The following is a 22765-nucleotide window of genomic DNA, read 5'->3' on the forward strand; positions in this document are numbered from 1 at the left end:
GTTTTATTGGCGTTCATTATAATATAGCATACAAAACCTCAAAAGAAAATATCACGACTAAAGACAATTGTTTCTAGTGCTCCCCAATGTCTCTACCTGGACATAAGCAGATATTTATAAGTATATATGAAAAGCAGATAGTTTTTTATTTCACTTATCTTCTCACGAATTTCTCACTGAGTTTCAGTACAAGCTAACTCACTGTTCGAGATCTCGGTCAAGAGATTTGCTGATTTCGGTATATGCCAAACTTAGGCAGAAGAAGGCGCTTTACGGAGATATCAGCATATTACTTTAACGAATTTCGGAAAAGAACATGTGGATTGCTGGACCATTTTTCAGCATTTCATTATGCCGAGCTCGAGAATCGGTTTTAAGTATGTAGAAACTACAGGTTTATAGTCTAGCGAGGTTATAGGATCTTCATTCTTCGCATTTTCGAAATTCTCTCTGAACAAGAATGGGCAGAACTTAATCGTGAGTTTCGTTCGTTGTATTGCAACATTATTCTTTCTCCATACCAATGGAATTCGGAATTTCCTCTTGACCCGACGCAATTTTGGACTCATCATATAAGTTTTGTTGAAAAACGTATCGCATCTTCATGCGTGCCCGGAAAATCCAATATTTTTATTCCTTGTTTTTTTGCTCGTTCAATCCGGAGATTTAGATAGAGTGAAGTCTTTTTTTCCTAAAAGAACGGGGCCCGTATTATAGACGAACAAGATATGAGCAAACCTAAAGAACACAAAGCACCGGTACTGCCAGTTGCACGACTCAGGTCCTTCAGTAAGCGATATAACAAAGGTTAAAGAGCTGCCGTTGAACAAATCTGGTCACCTTACAATACACATCATAACTCTGAAGAAAGTAAACAATAGATAACAATGAGATATTTATTTATTTACTAACTAGCTTAAATCACAAATAATACTATTTATTAATAGTAACTCAACATGCATCACAGTTTACAGTGTTCCACGTGCAGAACAGGTAGATCTTTCACTATTTCCATCGTTTCGTGTATCACTCCTTCGGGGTCGTTCACAGCGAATCCCACATTCACGGCACCTTCCGAAATCGCATTCGACGGTCGTCTGGTTATCGGGGGTAGTCTGAGAGACCCAAGTCTGCCTCTGAGAACGATCGAACCAGGCTCATCAGTAGCCTTATCAGCATCGACACTGATCACCGTTCCGTTCATAATGCTCGTTCCGGATGAACCATTGTTGGATTCCTCGGCAATTTGTTTGTACTTGTCGTTAATGCGAGCCTCTTCTGCAAGGATTTTTTCCTCTCGTTTGTGTACTCGATACATCCATCTGAAAAACCATCAGTTTCTTACTGAGCATCCGATTTAATCACAAGTAACTTACAAGAAAATTATCACCGCAGGTGCTGTCAATGCACCGCCTAGTAGGAAGAAAGCACCCGGCAGTACGTTGATGGTAGATGCATACACGGTAGTATACATCGGGGCGTATACCAACGGCATCAGTGCTTCGGCTACACCGAATAGTGAATTCACCTTACCCAACTCGTCGCTTGCGACCAGCTTTGAGGCAATCGATCGCATCGAGATGAATGAGGTTCCGTTCAGCATTTCCACAATTGGTCCTACAGAAATTGATTGTAATGTCTCATTTCGATAAGATAATAATGATATTGGGTGTTGTATACCTAAATAGAGCTGCCATGTTGTGACGGCGAAGGCATATACAAAACTAGACAGAATCTTCGACATGCAGGACATTACACCGATTAGGGCATCATCAATTTTCAATAGATGGGAAAACACACCCACCGAGAAGATTGTACCGATGAGCCCGGTTAGCATACCGTACGTAGAGAAAAAGCTGAACTCGACCTCGCTCCAGTTGAACCGATAGCGTGTGAAAAGATAAATTACGGACATCTCACCTGCGGATGAAGATTTTGTTTACATTAATTCGCCTTGAGTATCGTTGTAGTTCGCAATTGAATAACGAGAATCGTGTTTTTCTGGATAGTAGACAATATTTTGAAATGTTATATCAAAGGATAATGTTTTTATATGAGTAAAATCTAATACGATTTAACTTGCAAATCAAGTTGCAAAAATAGGACTCAGAAGTTGTTCTTTACTTTCAAGTGACTTAAAGATTCGCGTGTACTTTTAAGCAGCAATAAAGTTTTTGCGGAACTGAAACTAGCTGTTTTGTGAACTTGAAAGTGTTTTTTGTTAGGCATAAGAAATGCCTTACTCTTCACTATACGGGGCCGGGGTCAATTAAAAAAATCAAAACTAACCGCGTAACCTTTTTCTGTCCTAATTCTGGACGCCTACAACTCGGTCATTTGTGGATAGTTTTATATCATTTAACTACTAATCGATTTGGAAACATTTAACTGAAACATTAGAGGAACGTCGTTTAAGTATTTCAATGGTATACCATTGAAAAATCGGTTTAAATCGACCTATGTTTTTACAAGTTAATCACAGGTTAAAATAATGATGTCATCCTCGATAGAACGAAATATCGCACAAAAAGGATTTTATAAATATATGCACCGATACATATTTTGCTTAGTTAACGCTTGGCTGTGAGTGAGGCAAGAATAATGCTTGATCGGAGAAATAAGTATAAAGCGAGAAGACTAGTGTTTGATGAAAAGAGAAGATGTTTGGATGTAAGGTATCGGTCGGGTGACGCTCGATGTACGTTCTACTATGTCTGTCTTGCGTTTTAGAGTGACTAAAAAACAAGATTCAGAGTGACGAAATGGTAGCGTGTATGCACGGAATGCATCCTGTCTCTGAGCGTATCTTTTTCCAATAAAAACATCTTTACTGTTAGTTTTTCATTCATTTGGCTTCTCCAATATATGTTTCCGCTCAGTCATTGCAAAAACCAAAAAACCAAGAATAATTTGATTAGCGAGTGGATGACAAAACTGAAAGTTATATCCATTGGCTCGTTGGGTGATCGCTTTTGCACGGTTTGTGGATGCCATTTTCCGTCTTCTGCACACCCTATTCAGTATATTGAAAACCAATTAGCTGTATTTAAAACTATCTGTGAGAACCTTTTTGAACCTAATTTGAAGCACTGTATCTCGGTGATTTGTTGATGGATTTGCCTCATCAAACTTGATTCGAAAGCATTACCCCAATATTGCACGCTGCTTAAAGTGGATTAATTTGTCGACGGAGTCGAGGCGTTTACTGGAATTTCTATTTACGAGCGAAACGGTGGGCCGCAAATGGATTCCATTATGCAACTGGTGCTTCAATCAATGGCGAATATGAGGTTCCGTTCCTCAAGCCTAAACGCAGAAAAACAACAACTAGTTCTTCTGTGAGCATAGCTGCTGTTGAACATTCGCAGTGTGATTTTCGCTTAAAAAAGAGTGATTGCATCACCCAGCTTCGTTTGCATTGGAGAAAAAAACAACGAAGGGGAACTTTACACAAAATCAGCAGTTCTAATGGCTTTAAATATTATCTAGATAAGTATTAAGATTGCTTCTTTGCAAGTTGTAGATAAAAATCATCAGTTTAGTGCAAATTAAGAGTAATTTGATTACTTCTGTTCATCGCGTTCGAGAAAACTGTTCCGAACAGTGGTCCTTCTATATGCCAGAAATGAATCCCGTACAGCATTTTGATAGTTTCTTTCACTGATATATGCAAATCCGAAATGAAATAATCGACAAAACAATTCTATATGGAAAAGTTACAAACGCAAATAATGCATTTGATTGCATCGCATTCGAGATAAATGTTCCGAATATTGTTTAATGGCGTAGAGCATTCCACAATTGGGCCCTTCCGAATGCCAGAAAGGACTCTCGTACAACATTTGGATAGTTTCTTTTACTCAAATATGAAATATCATCTAGGCTCAAACTTGCAAAAGATTTTGAATGGCGTCCTACTTGCTGGAATACAAACGTAATAATCCGTAACCAAATAGTCTTTCCCAGGTCTCCAAAGCCATTGACGGTCCTTTCGAAGACCTTAAATGTAACGTATCGAAGCTATTTAGAAAACTTTTAAAAATCGCCTCAAATCTCTACTTCCTACTTCTACTCCGTAATTGTTAGAAACCAAATTATTCTTTTCAGCACTACGAAATCTTAAACGGTCAAACGGTATCAAATCAATTAAAATCTATACACATCTCGAACACTTTCTCTGCTATTACCTATTACTATTATTATTATTATTAATTTTTTTTATAATGAACGTTTTCCATTGATGCATTTGATGTGTTTCACATATCCCAGCCTTGGGGTCGGTTGGCCGATTTTATTGTCCGCAGTTGATTGTTATTAATTTGAATCCAGGAATTTTAAAAAAAATCACATATTTCCTCAAAAGTTGTACATTTATGACAGCTCAAACCGTTTATCATGCAGTCTAACCAGAATGAGTACAGAAATTTCGAAAGCCAAACTCGGCCAACCAACCTTGGTTATCACCCGGCAAATGTGACCGCTTGTTGAGATTTGAACTAAACCAGAGAACCTATCTTTGAGCATTTCGGGCAAAACGAGTAAACTTCTACAGATGTCATTGCAGCTGGGGCTGCAATAAAATTTTAGAGCAATTTTAATACCATTTGTGTGCGTACATTGAACCCAAAACTGTGAACGACCACCGAAAGGTTAAAGCGGAGAAAAAGCATATTAAAAAGTTATTTTTTGTGATGTCTGTATTGTAAACAGTACTTGTATCAACAAGGTACGATATGAATACCGTTTTACCCTTTACTTACCGTGCAACGGACCGATGACAACCATGACCACAATCATCAGCATTATCACCCGCAACCGACGTTGGCGTTCGCCTTTTTTGAATGCCACCCGGAAGGTTTGCTGGACGTGCTCTTTGTCGAAGAAATCCGCCAATGCGCTCTTCTCTTTGGCTTTCAATCGTTCCTTCTCGTTGACGCTAACGTTGACCTCCTTGAGGAAGAACACCCCGTAGAAGAAGGCCACCAAATACAGACAGGCGGAAATCGAGAACACCCCGTAGAATCCGATTTGCCTGCCGAATAAAAGTGAATACTTATGACGTTAACGTAATGACTGATGTGTTTGTTTTTTGGAAAATTATCATTGAATTCAAGGAAGAAATAAATGTTTTTGTTTTTTTGCAGTGATGGTATGTTTTCCGTGTAATTAATTGATTCAATTATACTTGCATTCAATGATCTTGAAAAGTGAAACAAAGTAAATGTCGAGTCATAGAATCAAACCAATGTACTTACTTCAACAGAATTCCACTGAACGCCATTCCGATAGGAACGCCTAAGGAGAAGCACAGATTCACTATGCCAATACGGATAGTTCGCTCCTCGGTAGTTGTAACATCCGCAATGTAACTAAACACCCCCATGAACATGGTGAACCATCCACCGGATAGAGCAGGAAATAGTGCCTCCGTAACAGCAGCCACTTCCATCGGAACCCGTTCGAAATAGGTGCACAGAATCAGCCCAATCGCTGTGGTGAACTCACCGATGATCGGAATCAAAATGCAAGGTTTCCGGCGGCCGTGTCGATCACTCCACGAACCCCAAAATAGAATGAGCAGACAAGGCAACGCACTCTGCAGGACCGTTTTCCATCCAGCCATTCGGGCAACCATTTGTTGAATCATTTCTTCCTCGCTGTAATGAGATGGTTAATGTTAAAAAAATCATCAAAAATCAGTCACGTTTCGTAAAACATCTGAAATATTTATATACATACTGAGTGTAGTTGGCCGTTTCCCTTCGGGTCAACGCGTCACACACCGTGTCCCCGTAGTTCATATTGACACGACAGGCCTTTTCCAGATTGAGATTCTGCGTGGCAAGTCCCGCCAAAACGCTTGGCATGATGTAACATGCCACAACGGGCTCAACCGTTATGTTATTTCTCAAGTAACATAGTTTTTCCCTAAGCGTTCGAGGCGGCTTTGGTTTTGTTTGCTGTTCCTGGAGGGAAAGCAAGTGTTTTTCTTTTATTGCTTCCGATGATGCTGTTACTTTTTCCGCCATTTTCTATTGTTATTATGCCCGAGCTGCCTATGCCAAACAGAACTTATCACAATCTATTTCCACAGCTGCATTCGCTTGTTACATCATTAACTGGCACTGACTTGTTCATTAGCGCCTGCAAAAAATAATATGTTCATCCGGTGTTTCTATAAAGTTGACAATTTATCAAAGCCATAAACAAATTGTCGTGATATGCAAAACAATAAGCAAAGACATTTGATCAAACTATTATTTTTCTGATCGGAACTTGAATGTTCCTCGACGATCTGATCACTAAAATTATGGAGACAATCATGACTATAATTTTTTTAAGTAATTTCAAAACATTTTACGTTATCATAATACAATCTTATATTCATTGTCAAGTCCAAGTTTATGCTAAATGCACATAATCATTTTCTGTCCTTTACATTTCGTTTGTGACACATCGAAATTTGGCAAAATCATCGGTAATTAACAATTATCCCGAAATCAGCATATGCGTTTGCCGAAATTTCGAAATAGGTGTTAGCTTTCGACTAAACAACTGTCATTAACGTTTTACTTGGCACTACGCAGTTATTTTCTGACGAAATATTTCGGAGAAAATTTCCGGTGTTCATTAGAAAAAATAGTCTAAAAGGAAGACATGAGAATCCACGACTTATCCAGTAAGTATAATAAACACAAATTATTTTTGATTATTTATAGAAAGCTCCTTCGAGATCCAGCTTTCACTGTTGGGAAGTCATTATAGGATATGTCGAAGAACTTCAACGACTTGTTAAACAATATTTTCAACAATCGGCATTTAGTCCGAATTGCCTTTTGTACAATTGTACGTCTTCGAGACATAAGTAATGTAATGTAAGTTTAAACGGATATAAAATGAAATTGATTCCCAATTGAATGTTTACAATTAAAAAAAAACGATTTCTTTGTTTACTTTTAATTGCTAAAGGCTCAGTAATTTTTAAATTTCACTTCGCTGGTCTTGCCGAACATTCAGTAAAGGCTATGCCGAACAGACAGTAAATTTTTTGCTGACAATTTCGGTAATAACTGACGTTTGTCAATGATTGACGAGATTCTGTAATATTATCTTTTTTCCGTGATGATTACCGAGTACCGAGGCAGTGAATTTTTTACTGAGATCCAGCGAAAAAAAGTGTGTGCGTGGTCTTCGGTCAGTAAACAAGAATTCTCTGTAAGCCTTAGGAGTGCTTCGAAAATCGTTTAGACACCCATCAATACTGTTAGTGTTACTAACCCATTTCTGTATCTTTGCTTCGTATCATCAATTATTTGGACATTTTTAACTTACATCGCCCTATATTTTTGAATCTAGAAGTCGGATAGAATTCAACCGCATTCAATGCGATAATAAGATATTTGTTTGAATCGAAGTTTGATCGGTTCAACTAAAAGAAACAAGAACTTCACATCAAATGCACTATTTCGATTCAACCAATTAAACGTATCAAGCGAAATCCTGCGCTCCTGTTATATTTGAACATGGAATATAAGCTAAACCTGTCCTTTTATCTGTCCATCTATCTATTATATACTGAACATTTATGTTTATATCTACATTTATATAACGAGGGCTGTATATATGCACGTTTGTAAATGTATAACAACGGAATTATACAACGGATAGCCACCAAACACAGGCATAACTTGTTCGACAGAGGTGGTCATAAGGATATTTTAAAGGGAATGGAATGTAGCAAATGTTTCAGGCGATTTAAATTGACAGAACTATTTTCTGTATCTTTTTGCAGTCTTGCCATCACTAAACATTTCCGAGTAACGTCGGGTCCCATGTGGAAAATTAGTATGTTGTGTACTACAGAACTAATATTCAAATATTTCAATACATTAAATTAACTAAATTTGCACTAAATGAAACTATGGGTGAATTTTGCATATGGGACAGACAAGAATTGATATTATTTTTCACATTTTACTGAACAAACCCACAATTTTGGTTGTAATTTCTGAAAGTACATTAGAGATAGACTTTATACATCTGGCTTACTCAAAAATGGCGAAAATCGATGTGAGACTGATATGCGAGTATGGACAGTACAGTGCTTAAGGGATATGCGCAGGCAGCTTTAGACATCGGTACATTTCAGAAGTATTAACGCACCAATTTCTCATCAGACGGCACCTCTGGTGTCATTGGTAGCTTTGATAGTTCTATTACATTACTAAAGAACGCGAGTATCTAGGTTTATTTGTTTTATGCTCGCTAACAACTGGCTAGTTTCATAAAAGAAACATTTTTCACGAAATTGTGTTCGTTTTGCTCTTAGCAACGGGGATTTGAGCAAATCTGATATAAAAACCAGGTTCGAAACTGACTCGAGTTTCAGTTCAACAACGTTGAAAGTAGAACATTTAGGGGTTTTGTTGGTTTGTGCAAAAAGCACATATTTTGTTTCTATTTCCTCGCGTTTCGCCTTCGGCTCGTCAGTGCTTAAAGCAGTTCAAACTGAACTGCCATCTCGTGCCTAGCAGTTCAATTTAAACCGATAAGCAGACGCAAAGTTTGCACTATTTATGCAACCCTCAAAAAATATTGCACAAGTGCTATATTATTTCTGACGTCTCAGGCGTAAACGAGAATAATATAATATGAACTGCTTTAAGGGCATACTCAGGAGTGTTCTAGTTCTAGATGCATAATTTATATCAGTTTTAAAATTTAAATCTAGAAATTATAACAAAATAAACTGGCAGCCTCAGCAGCGTTTTATCTGTGTTTCAAATATAGAAAAAATAGAACGGCAGTGTATACCTGTTTTAAATTTGACAGTAAAACTGGTCGAATAAATAAAACTAAAACGGATTGCTGGTGATACGTTTGTTTCAGTTTCATTTACATTAAAGACCACCCATATGAATCTTGCAGCTGCTGAATTTGCTCTAAGCACTGACGAGCCGAAGTTAAAAGTAGGCTCGAAACAAACGGTTTGATAGCAGTTAGGGTGAAAACTGGGTTAGGTTTGCCACCAAGGGAAAACTACATTATGATGTTGGTGACAGTTGATTAGGTTTTGGAAATTTTGAAACGTTCCACTTGTTGCTTTGATGCCATTTTTACAACTGAAATCACTTACAAAAAGTTGAACGATCGAAATGTCAAAATCATACAGTTGACACACATCTCGAAGTTGGCCAATTTTTGATCGTAACAAATTTTATTTCGAAAGACAGGACTCAAACATGTAAAATTTCGTCACTCCGTGGAACTTTTTCGTGCCGTAATTGGGAAATACTATGGGGGTTGTCTTCAATGTGCCAAATTGAGTTTCGGTAATAAATGTCACATGTAGATTAGAGATGGTCAGGTAAACAATTTGTTAACCCCGAACCCGATTCGTACCCGATCGAAAGTAAAAAAAAAAACTTACCCATACCCGACCCGAACCCGAGAATAATTTTTCTTCTATACCTGAACTCGACCCATACCCGATAAAAAATAAAAATCTACCCGATCCCGGAAAAAATCGAGTATTCGGGTTCGAATACCCGAAACTCGTCTAATACACGAACTCGATCCGTATCTGTTAAAAATGGAACAAATTTTCACTCGTATCCGAAAACATTTTTTTTTTCTGAATCCGAACCCGACCATCTCTAATGTGGATCATGTTCCTGTCAAAAGAAAAGACTTTACTACACAACAACTTTCGAACATACACACTAAAATTTGATTCCGTTGTTCGGTAATACTTTTGACGAAAACTTACGGTAATCATACCAAATAACCGATGTTTCGGTACATGAATTTTACTTTACAAAGATTTTGCAAATTTTCACCGGACGATCAGTTATACGCAAGTTTTTATTACAGAATTTTGTAAGGTAAAATTATCTTCCAATTGCCGAACTTCTGTAAATACTGATTGTTGTATAAACTAACTGTCAAACAGTTATAAAAAATTTTCAGTAAGTGTCTTTATGAACTAAAGAAAAAAATCTTGAGGGGCTCGTCGACTGGATTGAGGCTCAAGGGCACATGTTTTTAAAACATTAAAACTACTCAAAGCTGTTTTTACTCATAGGCAGAAAACCAATCACTTGCTGCCAATACATACCGTTCGAGGGTAATTCCTGGTGGACTCGACGGATTGTGAAGTGTTCTGGCAGGCGGTCATAACGGGGCATGAAGTCGCATTACTGCTACAGATACAGAAATAATTGTCGTTGTGAAAAGCGAATTGTGAATATATGAGGTCGGATAGATTCGATAGTCCAACACAACCAAGGACTTATCTTCAATCGGTCATGTCAAACTAGACGCAGAACAAAAACACCTGATTGAAGATGATGATGAATTTAAAGGTACCGCTTGTGGTTTCACGATTCGCAAAATTTAAACTATCGTAATATGGACCTGTTTATACTGTCCAGTTACAGCCAGTTGCTATCGAGTTGAAATAAGAAATAACCTACTAATGAAACTAGTTTCTCATGGCCATCTGAGTCTTCGTGGTTTGGGTGAAAGTGTAAATTGTGCATAGGATGCATCGTCAACCAATTCATTTTAGATGCCATTAACACACCTTGGTTGTCAAATGCCGATTCAAGTTGTTGATAGGAAGAACGTGCATCAGTGCAAAGCTATGATTTACGAGACATTTTCGTTTGCAATTCTGCAGAAAAGTACTTAGCGGTCTTGGCAATAGCCCTGACCGTTACGGTTGAATACCTCAATCTTGCACATTTGAATACCTCAGTCTAGCAATTCATGGGCACGGTTGACAGCACGTGCGCCCCACCAGATGGAACATTATGCAGAATTCCCTAGATATAGCGAAATAGTTTCCCCCTGGTATAGTGATATCGTTATACAGTAGCTTTAGCTCTCTTTCACAATTAGTAGAATCATCACATAATTGTTATCAAGTTGTCGCGGTATTTAACGATCGGACACAATGTGCATTGTTGTCGGTCAGCCGACATGACATTCAGCCACGTTCTATAAGATTTACATAAAGTTAACACGGGCAACCATCATCTGAACAATTATCTGTACTTCTCTCGATTTGTAGAACCGGACCAATTTCCGACCAACACAAATTATTATCAATATTAGCGACGAAAACTCGAGTATTTGGATATTAAAGCTAGTAGTTATTACAGAGTTCTCATTGTTGATGATATTTATTTATTAAATTTCCACCTACAACAAATGACACATGAAGACAATAATAAAATTTGCTACTCTTTTTGGGGGTTTGAAACGTAAACAACGAAAGAAACGAAAACAAATTTTGCAATTGTGTTGCTCATGATTAATTGGCGGGAAGTACTCCGTAATTGCGGAAGCAAACAGAACGTAATTGTACGTGCCTCACATTCCACATGCATTGAGCTAAAAATTAGCTTAAAATTTGGGCAAACCTTGAACTTGTTATATAAATGATTTGTTGTCATACGTGAAAATGAATGAAACCTATCATCATTTCAACAACATTCTACGTGTTGAAAGTCAAAACTGGTGTTTTTCGTTGATTTTAGTCCTATGGATATTGACTTCAATGAGCCATATGAAACATGTATCATTAAATTAATAACTAGACTGAATTCCTGATACTTATTCTTTTGACTCTGAGCCAACCTAAAATAACAATATTTCTTAATAAGTGCATTTATATTATAAAATATTGTGTAAACGGAAGTGTCAGCCACTTGATCGAAGGACTATATTCACTACCTGGAAGTAGCTTTCAAAAGATTCTAGACTTGCTCAAATCGGTTCAGCCATATCAATGAAAGTTGCGCGGAGAGAAAATATTCTGTTTTGTCGGTTACGTTACCCATACCATTCTATCTCTGGAACCGGCAGTTGATCATAAAACATTATTCATATCCCAAAAGTAGCCTTCAAACGAAGCAAAGATTGTTAAAATCAGTTCAGTCTTCTCCAGAAAAATTGTGCGGAGAGAAAAAATTGCGTTTAGTCGATTACGTCGAACAAACAAATTTGGAAGGAAAACAAATTTCAACTTGTAAAATCTTTTATAAATTATTTACATCATTTGTTCATGCGAAGAGTTAATTTTCGCGAGAGAAAAATCATTTTCTACCTCTGATATTACATTATTATATGTATTTTGAAGACCCGAATAGATGTGTAAACTTAACCAAATTTGCGATTTTATAATGACAAATGGCTTTGATCTGCCTTTTGATTTATTCCTCGAGTGTTCAACCAAATATATTATATAACGAATTCAATACAAATCGAAAAAGATATCACAGTAACACCATCTCGGGACGGAAAAGGCTATTAGTTCAGTCATTTCATTTTACTTTATTTCTTTATTTCTATATTTGGGAGCAGGGAAAAGCCCGATGGAGATGAAATTTGGCAATATCTCTCTCCAGCAGGCATAAAACCTCCTCATCAGTATCAACAGATTACAATGATCCAACAGATACATTTGGACTTAACACTAACAATTAGAACTAACAATCAAGACTAACAATTAAAGCTAACAATTAAAACTAAATCTGTAACCCTATAACTAGTTGATGACACCAAACATTACATGGCAGGGATAGTGCTCTTTCTAAAAAGGTGAGAGAGAAGAAAAAAGTGGGTAAGCGAATGGAGTATGAGGGTTGGTGGAGGAGGTGGTAAAGGAGCGTGAACTAACGACGATGTAATAATGTGTGAACTAACGACGATGTAATAACGATGTGTAATTGCATGTAGATCTAATTAGTGATTAAAAAGATGGTGGAAGGAAAAAAAAACGACGATGTTAGAATCGGCATGTAGATCTAATTAGTGATCGAAGAAATCATGGTGGAAGAGAAAAAGAGGAAGAGACGACCGGGTTAATTTCTGCGTGCAAATCTAGTTAGTGTCCAATGAAGATGGTGGAGAGACGAAGTGGGGGTTGAACGAAAAAAACAATATTGTCATGTTTAATAGTTTGCGTTTAGCGTGCACCAAGAATTGAAATGTCAAAAATAATAAAGCATGACACCCACATAGAGGTGTGAACATTTACATTTTTAAATGTGTTTTTTTTCTGACGAAAGTAAATATCGCTTATAAATAATGTAGAATATGCCGTCTTCACTTTCAAGAGTTATGAAGTAGTATTTAACTTTGCTCATGAATGTTATGAATAGTGCTGAAAAGATGAAACCTATAAGACGTGAAGGCAATGTTCGGCAGATCACTTCTGATATATAGAACAAAATTGAAATTTAATGAACGGTGTATTACAAGTTACTTTGATTGCGATATTTTTTTCATTGCGTTCATGACATTGAATTTAAATTAGCTGCACATTATCTTTTCTCTCAGGGAAAGTTAGAATGTAAAAAAAAATTGTCATTTTTTATAAATTGTCTCTGAATTAGAAGTGCCTATACAAAGCGATCTGCCCCTTGCTGTGAACTGTTTTGCGAATAGTTCAAACTTTTAGTCGAAATTTGAAATTTCGATAACAATATTTTCTAAAAAGTAATTGAGTTTCATTCAACAGACGAACCATTCCAAAATTCGACAAATAGAAAAGTTGTTTAGCAGTGAAAAAATATTAATAAATAGTATGATAAGTGCAATACAGTAAGCAAAAGAACAAGTTACACTGATTACTTTTACTTCAATTGTTAGTGTTGAGGCGAATTACGCTTTATTCATATACTAAATTGTTTTGTTTTAAAGCATTTATTAAACAACCTGATATTGTATATTTCTATCACCGTAATTTTTCAAATCAGGAAATTGTATTAAAAATTCGGAAATGTTGGTAAAATTCTGGAACTAACATTACACAGAAAGAAATAATGAAATTTACACGACATGTAAATCAATAGCAACATGGAATAGACAAGGGTTGAATCGAAAGTTTGATTGAAAACCATCATCGATGCAAAATTAAATTGGATTGCATTGAAATTTCAATGGATAGAACTGTATATTTCAATTAACGCTTAGTTTTGCGATTGAATTATATTGAAAAGTACAGAATTGTAAAGTAACTTTATGTTTAATTGCCTGCTCTAAATATGTGCATGAAAATAGATGTAAAATCACAAAATATTTTTATCTGTGTAAGATTAATTTGTTTAGTTCTGCATGCACATTTCACAGATATTTATATAAATAGGGATTTTTATAAAAACAAAATGTTCTCATACGAGTTAGTATCAGATTGCGATTCTAAACCTTACAACTTATTTTTTCGTGCAGTGTATATCGAGAAATATTCCATATATTTGGAATTGTTTAGTTCAGTGTACTTATTGTTAAAACTGTCATATGCGCATTAAAAAATTTGTAGTGTATTAGTAACCTCTTGTGCCATCGCATTTTATTGTGATGTCCCTCGTGAATCGCAAGAGTGATCCGTATTGATATATAGTATATTTGGTTAAACTAAATCTCAAACGAACAGAACCAAATTCCGAATCTTGATTTCAGTCAACATATTGACAATCTAATACAAAACTAATTTTACCTAACGCGCCATCTAAGTTTTATTCTTTTAACCTTTCTTAGGACGACGATTGAATTTTCACGGGCTCTTAATTTCAATTATATTGTAGAATTTTAGGATCTGTTATAAGAACTGTTCATTTCAAAATGGGAGAAAATTAATTTTCTTTGATTTCATTTTTGATTTTATAAGATGATATGTAGACAAATATCGAGATCCGGAATTTGTTTCGGTTCGGTTATTTTGAACGCTAGAGGAATAAATCAAAAGGCGGTAAAACACTTTTTCTCATCATAATATCGCATATTTGATTCGGTTTGCGCATCTATACGGTCCTTTAAGTAACATTTCATGATTTACGCGAAGAAAAAAATCATTTGAAAATGATCTACATAACATTTTTTCCCATGCTACAATTGGAACTGAAAATTTTCATCGTTCAAAAAAAAAATCTTTGGTGCTGCAAAAATAACAGAAGCGGAAAATGATTTTCCTCACACTAAAATTAACTTTTCGCTTGAACAAATGACGTTGTAAATAAGTTATAAATGATTTTATAAGTGGAAATTGGATTTCCCTTGTATTTTGACAGATAAACTTGCAATCATCATCCTCGCACATGTACGACTCTAGCTGTGAAACACAACGTAAGATCGCTCATCATCTTATATAAACAAACATGACTATTTATCCCGTGTAGTTTTCTTGCATTTTCAAATGAGCAGATCTTGAAACAAATTCTACAAAACAAATCAAATCATTTGCGTTCCCCATAGCAGCCTGTGTAAAATTCAATCGTCATCCTAAGCAAGTTTCATAAAATGAAACTTAGATGGCGCGATGCATGTTTCAACGAGCCCCAACGACTGATGATTCTATCAGTTACCCGTCGTCGTTACAGCGGTAAATATTGTCACTTACCCGCACATACTGACATTTCAGTGATAACAATCACTCTTTATAATGCAGGTGACATGGCACATTTGCCGGTAGGGTTGTCACATATTAGGCACGGCTAAAATCAATTGTACGGCAACCACAGCTGGTTTAGATCATTCATCAGCTCGTTGCTGATTTCGGTCATTAGAATAGGGGGAATGATTATTGCAAAATCAGCTCTTTGCCAGGGAATGGAATCCGGATGAAATGTGTAGTTTGATGAACATATGCTACTGCAGGTGTACTGATTATAATTTATTATTCAACATGAATTATGAACATCTTCCAAAGCTAGGCGTACCGTTTAATTTCCGAGTTCAGTTCAAACATTCTGCTGTATCGATAAAAGTTGGTCTAGGTAAAACGTGTGCCTAACTAAAAGTGCTGATAATGGTGGAATACAGGTTGCGAAACGTGACTCGTTCATGTCGGATTCCCGCGAAAATGTAAATTATTGGATAGCTATTGTTTTATCAATTCATTAGGTAAATATTAGGTAAATCTGTACTAAGTGAAGTCTGTTTTGATACAGTAGTCAACGAGAATGTAATAGATTATTTAGTTAGGACCAATTATCTAGGTTTTGATTCACTTGAGTCTTCCTTCTGATGGCAGCGATAACCCTCGGTACCCGAACTGACATTGGACAACATTTTGTCACTTTTGCGGACTTTCTTTTTTTTTTCGTCTAAAGCCCTATTAAAGGTCCACTGGGACATCCCCACGGCGATTGGGATGTCTTTTTGCGACGTTTACTCATAGAACAAATTACGAATTCGCGACAGCACCGTCATCGTGCAACTGTCAAACCGTATTCTTTTATACGCAGCCTACCATGATATTAGCTATAGATTACGTGCATGCAAAAAAACCAAAAAAAAAACCGAGGGGCACGCATTCGGTATTTAGTTGTTCATGTTAGACTGCTAAGTACAGCCCCTGCTATGACGTCATGAAACTGTGGCCAGCATCATTCTGCAAAAACCAAAACAATGAAGAAGAATGACTAACAAAAAATTGTATATTACAAACTACTTGTTTATTCACTACCCTTTACCGCACTTCCCCGCAAATTATCGATCAGAATATCATCACTACGATAAGAAAATTAAGATTTTACTCGATTTGAAATGCTCGAATGTTTGTTTACCATACTCTGAGCGCTCTGATTGCCCACCAAATGCCCCAGATGTTGGCTACGATAGCACTTGCTGCAGCGCCCTATCCTTGCCACCAGGCTGGCTAAGTACAATAATAATTCCATGTGATGATACTTAATGTTTGTTTTTCTATTCGTTCATTTATTTAACATGACTTAGAATCCTGAAAGCTCGGACAGGAGAATGAGGCTACCATGCCAACAGTTGTGTTCTTCGGTTCCTACAAATATTAAAATGGAGAATTCCAACAATGGTGCAGTAACCTGAATTTTTAAACCACCAACCAATGCTGACCACCAGCTGAAGGCAGGATCCACCAGAGTAGATCACCGTTACTCCAATGCAACATTACCACCGTTAAAGAAGTTATCCTAATTCAAATCAAAGTTCACTAGTAGCGGGTGCAGATTTTTTTTTTGTTTTTGATTATTGACGACTTCTTGGTTGGTTCATGGCAGAGTGCACCGTAATGAGCCGGCTGCCAAGAATTAACGCTAGAAATCAAGAGCTAGATACGAAGCAGTAAGGCTTTTTATGCAATTCAATTTAGTTGACATTAAGATAAACAGCATTCCTCTTTGCAATTTTCTGGGAACTTAGGCGATTTCAACCATGTCTCATTCTAAAGCAACTTTAGTCCTAAAACAAAGAGAGCGAATTTTTTGATCGTCTACAAACATGTTAATGTTCAGCCAATTAGTAAACCCCATTTTGACAGGTGAGTACTTATTTCTTCGCAGAGATGTGAAGTCTTTTATGAAAATTGAACTAACATGGCTAGTCCGGACTCCTCTCACTTACTAAATTCTTCACGACAGACTAGTTGCAATTTGAGCAATTCCCTCTAGCGGATGTCATTTGTCATATTTGAAATTCGAATTGTATCCACCATATTCACCATATCTAGCCCCGAGCGACTACTTTTTGTTCACAGATTTAAAAAAGCAGCAGTCATCTCTGTGACTAAAGCTAAGGATAAATCGTGGTTTAGAAATATTGGAACACCGTTCGAGCAATTGTTTTGGAATTCTCCTTGATTAATAGAATCGAAATTTGAAAATTTCGAAATTTGTTTTTGTCAGACCGGGGACTTTTTGATGTCAGTTATAGTGAGTTTGTGTAAAGGATTATGCGCTTTTTGTGTCATCCGTCGGAATCAGTTTGTGCGACTTTTTGCAACATGGATAGGCTTGAACCAATTTGGTAGTTTTTAGGGGAAAATTACAACCATTTCCGTAACGTGACGTCATAATTTTGAGTATGACTGAGTTGTATTCTGGTGGTAGACATAATTAAACATACTTATTGTCGGAGCGATGTATTGTCAAAATATGATCGACGACCACGTCAATATTACGATGACGATCGCGAATCAATTACTTCATTGCTATATGATAGTATGACCGAAGCATCATCGTTGGCTAGCAATAGAAATAAACGATCATATGTGCAGTTCACTAAAGGCATAGACGAGCTATTTGCGCTTAGAATAAACTAACATACAGCTGGAAATGGAATGGAAATAAATTCCAGCATGTCGAGTCTGCTGGCACTGGAACCACGTACAATGGACAATTTGAAGAATTAAATTATGTCCACTGATTCAATTTATCATTATACTCGTGAGATATGTGAAAGGTCTAGCGAGAGGATTGGTTTGAGTTCTAAGCGGAGAATAATCAGATAATTTTTATCATTTCGGACTAAACTCGTTCAACGGTTCCTAGTTGACCTAGCTTGATAGTAAGCTAAGTAATCCTGTTAAAGTGTATTTAAAATAATTGAGCACAATGTTATTGCAGTCAAGGTTTCTTCGAATTTTTAAACTCTTTGTAGAAAAGTCGCCTTCCATAATACAAAATTTCTGAGTTCCACACGGCTTGATTATAGAAAGCAGTGGCAATATTCAGTACATATGTACCAGAAAATAACTATTTGTCTGCTACTGTTCATTCTGTGACTAAACGCCCGGATTTCATTAAAATACTGAAGAAACCTTTTAATGATTGACACAACCTTGACATACAAAGTGGACTTCAGACAGGTTTCCCAACCAAGCTACTAAAATATCTGGTTAAAAGTAAGAATTATGTGTCCAGGAAATTCAAGTTTTTTCCATCGAGAAATTCTCCCCGAAATTGTTGAATTGACAAGGTAATTGCACCTGTGGACTTTTTATCAACTACAAAAGCATCAACTTGAAATTGCGTTTGAACATATAATATTCGAGAACATAATTGCAAAGTTTCCCAAACCAAACCTCGAATACTTCTGGCGAAACAGTACTTTGAATTTACATTACGTTCAATTTGTAAACACTCGGTTGCTCCGGTATCGGAAGAGAGATTCGAACAAAAGTCAATAGCAGTCAGTCGGCTGCTCGGCCATCCATGGAAGTTGACCATCAATGTTAACTTCCCTCTCTGAGCAGCATAGATAGCCGTGTAGTGTCGGTAGCGGTTTCCCAACTGCTAAGAATAACGCTACGGTCCACCTGTACCGGTGGTATAAGTCCACCAAACAGGTAAGCCGTGTGGCATCCGGCGGAATTATTTTTTACCAAGAATTGATCCACTGGTTTCCTATTCCATGTCGTAAAAGGCCACAAAAATAGGAACTCCTAAGTCAAGGTGTATTTCCGTGCCGATGGCTGAATGGCTGCAGGAGGTTAAACATTGCAGTCGTGAACGGAATATCTTGGGTTTTTCCCTTACTGGATACACGCAATGCTTAGCAATCAACTTCTTTGATCATCGCTTCGGCAGGCCAGAGATTAGAAAGCTGAGTGTCTGTGGGTGTCCTCAAGGTGGTGTACTATCCCCACTTTTATGGAACCTAGTCGCTGATAGTTTGTTAAGGAAACTTAATAACCTTGGATTTCCGACTTATGGTTTTGCCGACGATTATCATATATTGATGACCGGTATAAGCATTAACACTCTCTTTGATTTAATGCAGCAAGCCCTGCGATCTGTTGAACAATGGTGTTGTCAGGTTTGGATTATCTGTAAATCCGGGCAAAACATCAATGGTGCTTTTCACTCATCGTAGGATAATTACAGGAGCTCGTCCGTTGCAGTTCTTTGGTTCAGGGGTCACTGTGGTCGATCAAGTTAAATACGTCGGGGTTATTCTTGACTCAAAACTGAATTGGTCTGCTCACATTGATTTCAGGATTAAAAGAGCTTGCATGGCTTTCGGCCAATGCAGACGAGCTTTTGGAAAATCATGGGGACTCAAACCCAGATATATTCATTGGATCTACACAACTATCGTTAGACCAATTTTAGCATATGGATGTCTTGTATGGTGGCAGAAAGGAGAAGTCGCGACAGTTCAGTCAAAGCTAAATCATCTCCAAAGGATGGTCCTAATGGCGATGACAGGAGCATTCACGACAACTCCTACTGCTGCTCTAGAGGCGCTACTGTGCATTAAACCACTACATGTGTTCCTAGAACAAGAAGCATTATCTTGTGCATACCGTCTTAGGGTTACAGGGCTTTGGAACAGTAACCCATTAGAATATGCTACCAGTCACACTCGCTTGTGGTCTCAAATGGTTCCGTGGGATGAGTATTTACTCGCTCCTAGTGACCTAACTCTCACATGCAGTTTTCCTTTTAAAACATTCAATGTGAGCTATCCTCTTCGTTAGGAGTGGTTGTCTGGTTGTCTGGAACGACAACTTGATGAACACATAGTTTGTTTTACGGACGGTTCTCTGTTGAATGGTCGTGCTGGTGCTGGTATCTACTGTCGTGAAATAGGCTGGAGCAGTCTCATTCACTTGGTAGATACTGTACTGTGTTCCAAGCAGAAATCTACGCAATTCTGTGTGGAGTACAATCGGCACTTCAGCAGAGGATCTGTGGTAAACGTATTTATTTTTGTTCCGACAGTCAGGCAGCCTTAAATGCACTCAGTTCGAATGACTCACGGTCGAATCTAGTGATCGCATGTCGAACTCAAATTGAAGACCTCAGCATTTCAAATGCTGTTTACTTCATATGGGTACCCGGCCATTCTGGTATTACTGGAAATGAATGGGCTGATGAGTTGGCTAGAGCTGGTGCAACGAATGATTTCGTTGGTCCTGAACCAGCTTTACCACTTTCAACTAGTTGGATAAAGCACAAGATACGTTCTTGGGCTGCATCCAAACATGCCAGCTACTGGCGCAGCTTGCAAACTTGCGCTCAGACAAAAGCATTTCTACCAGATTTAAATCTGAAAATGTCAAAGTGTCTACTGCATTTCTCCAAGTATCATTGAAGTATTCTGGTCAGAGCTCTGACTGGACATTGCAAACTCAATTATCACATGGCTACTATTCAACGTGCTGAGTATTATTCGTGTGATTTGTGTGAATGCGATTATGGTACTTCATATCATCTGATATGTAACTGTCCCGCATTGACGCAGCTACGTATCCGGGTTTTTGGTTCTCCATACATGGTTGAGTCTGTGTATGCGGAGCTAAAATTGAAGGATATTCTCTCGTTTCTCACCCAATGTGGTAAGGAGCTATAGTCAGAAGGGTTCATCGTTCTTCCTGGAGTGAATGAATCCCTTCTGTATTCACCTTAAATAGGGTTTGGCAGATTGTTTGGCATCCTCTGGGGGGTACCGCATTTACTTCTGCTCGTACATACTGCGAGTCGTTCTGCATTCTTCCGGGAGTGCAGAATGGTGTCGCTTTTGTAAGATCTCTAAATCCTCTCGGGGGTTGGAGGTTTTATTAACAGCAGACTGTTCGGGACCTCGTAGAGGTTCAGAATTTCCTTCTGCTTCCACTAAATGTGATCCTCAGCAGATTGTTCAGCATCCCTTAGGGGTGCAGAATTTACTTCTGCTTTTATGTGTTTTTGTGTCGTCAATTTTTCCCATCCTCCTAGTCCAACCCTTACCATTTCCTTTCAATCCTTCCCTCTTATATATCGGGAAAATGATGCTAAAAACAAATTGATGGCAAGGCACAAATCTCCAAATATCAAGGGGAACGTGCCATTTGAGCCAATTTGTTCTGATTCCTGATTCCTGATACATTACGTTCAATTTGTAAACACTCGGTTGCTCCGGTATCGGAAGAGAGATCCGAACAAAAGTCAATAGCAGTCTATGAAACCGTAAGACCATTCATTTGAGTCGAAGTTTGTAAAAATCACCCAATCGTCCATGATAAAATTAAGATAGATCCATTTTTTGAGTTTTTGAACACTTTGAACAATTGAATCAATTTTGAGCCTAATATAAACGAATTTTACCGTTTTTTGCATTATCGCTCTAAATGGCGGTTTGCAATTTCATACACATTTTACCCTGTAATCCCGGAACCGGATACCGGATTCGAACAAAACTTTAATTTGAATCTAAGTATTTGACAATCAACTAAAATCGACATATTTGACAATCAACTAACCAGACCAGCCTAATTGAAGAATTATACGGCTCGTTCAAAGTATTTTGAGTGTCATCCATAGAAACGCTGTTGAAATTAAAATATTTGTGCTTATTAATCTGTAATTCTGGACCCGGAAGTCGTATCTGGATAAAACTCTATAGGGTTCTGTTGGATTGTTAGACCTTTCATTCGATCCTAAGCTTGTGACAATTGGTCGAGTGGTCTTTGAGAAAATAGAGTGCATTTTTTCACACATTTTACTCCGTTACCCCGAAATCGGTGGTCGGATCCGAATAAAATTTGAAAGCATACTATAGGGCCTTTCATTTGATATCAAGTCTGAGAAAATCGGTTGAGCGGTCTCCGAGAATATCATAAGAGATATAAAATAAATCAATTATTCTGTTTCGAAGGTTTAAAAAACATCCCAAAAATAGATGATTCTCTAAAGCAAAATGATTTCCTTTTATCCGAGCTTTTATTGAGTGGGGTATCGTGCCAACGGAGAACCATCTTTTTACAACCAGATAGATAGGAAGATGCACATTATATTCGCCAATTTGATTTCCGCTTTAAAAAATTAAGAGAATTGACAGTTTTTTACGTTTCAAAAAGTAACCTTCTTAAATGTATACTGCCATCTAGGTCCGGAGAAGTTTGGGTTAGATTTTGGAATCTGCCGCTAACGACGAAGCAACTGCTCGTTATTCTTCGGACGTTTCTTAAAAGTAAGTTAGGAAAAGTTGTGAGACGACTCAAAGCACTGCGAAAAAATGG

General features: G+C 37.4%; 1 protein-coding gene across 1 annotated transcript in view; it reads right to left on the bottom strand.

Annotated features, from left to right (window-relative positions):
• Positions 1-882: 882 nt before the first annotated feature.
• LOC131437895 (lysosomal proton-coupled steroid conjugate and bile acid symporter SLC46A3-like) overlaps positions 883-22765 on the bottom strand; it is a 34946-nt gene continuing 13063 nt past the window's right edge. The window contains exons 2-7 of the mRNA XM_058607553.1: positions 5740-6144; positions 5256-5657; positions 4761-5032; positions 1681-1920; positions 1377-1617; positions 883-1322 (exon numbers count right to left, since the gene is read on the bottom strand). Of these exons, the coding sequence (XP_058463536.1) occupies positions 962-1322; positions 1377-1617; positions 1681-1920; positions 4761-5032; positions 5256-5657; positions 5740-6029 (1806 nt within the window). The 5' untranslated portion in view covers positions 6030-6144 and the 3' untranslated portion in view covers positions 883-961. The remainder of the gene's footprint in view (positions 1323-1376; positions 1618-1680; positions 1921-4760; positions 5033-5255; positions 5658-5739; positions 6145-22765) is intronic.

This window comes from Malaya genurostris, chromosome 1, assembly GCF_030247185.1.
Source record: "Malaya genurostris strain Urasoe2022 chromosome 1, Malgen_1.1, whole genome shotgun sequence".
Lineage (NCBI taxonomy): Eukaryota > Metazoa > Arthropoda > Insecta > Diptera > Culicidae > Malaya > Malaya genurostris.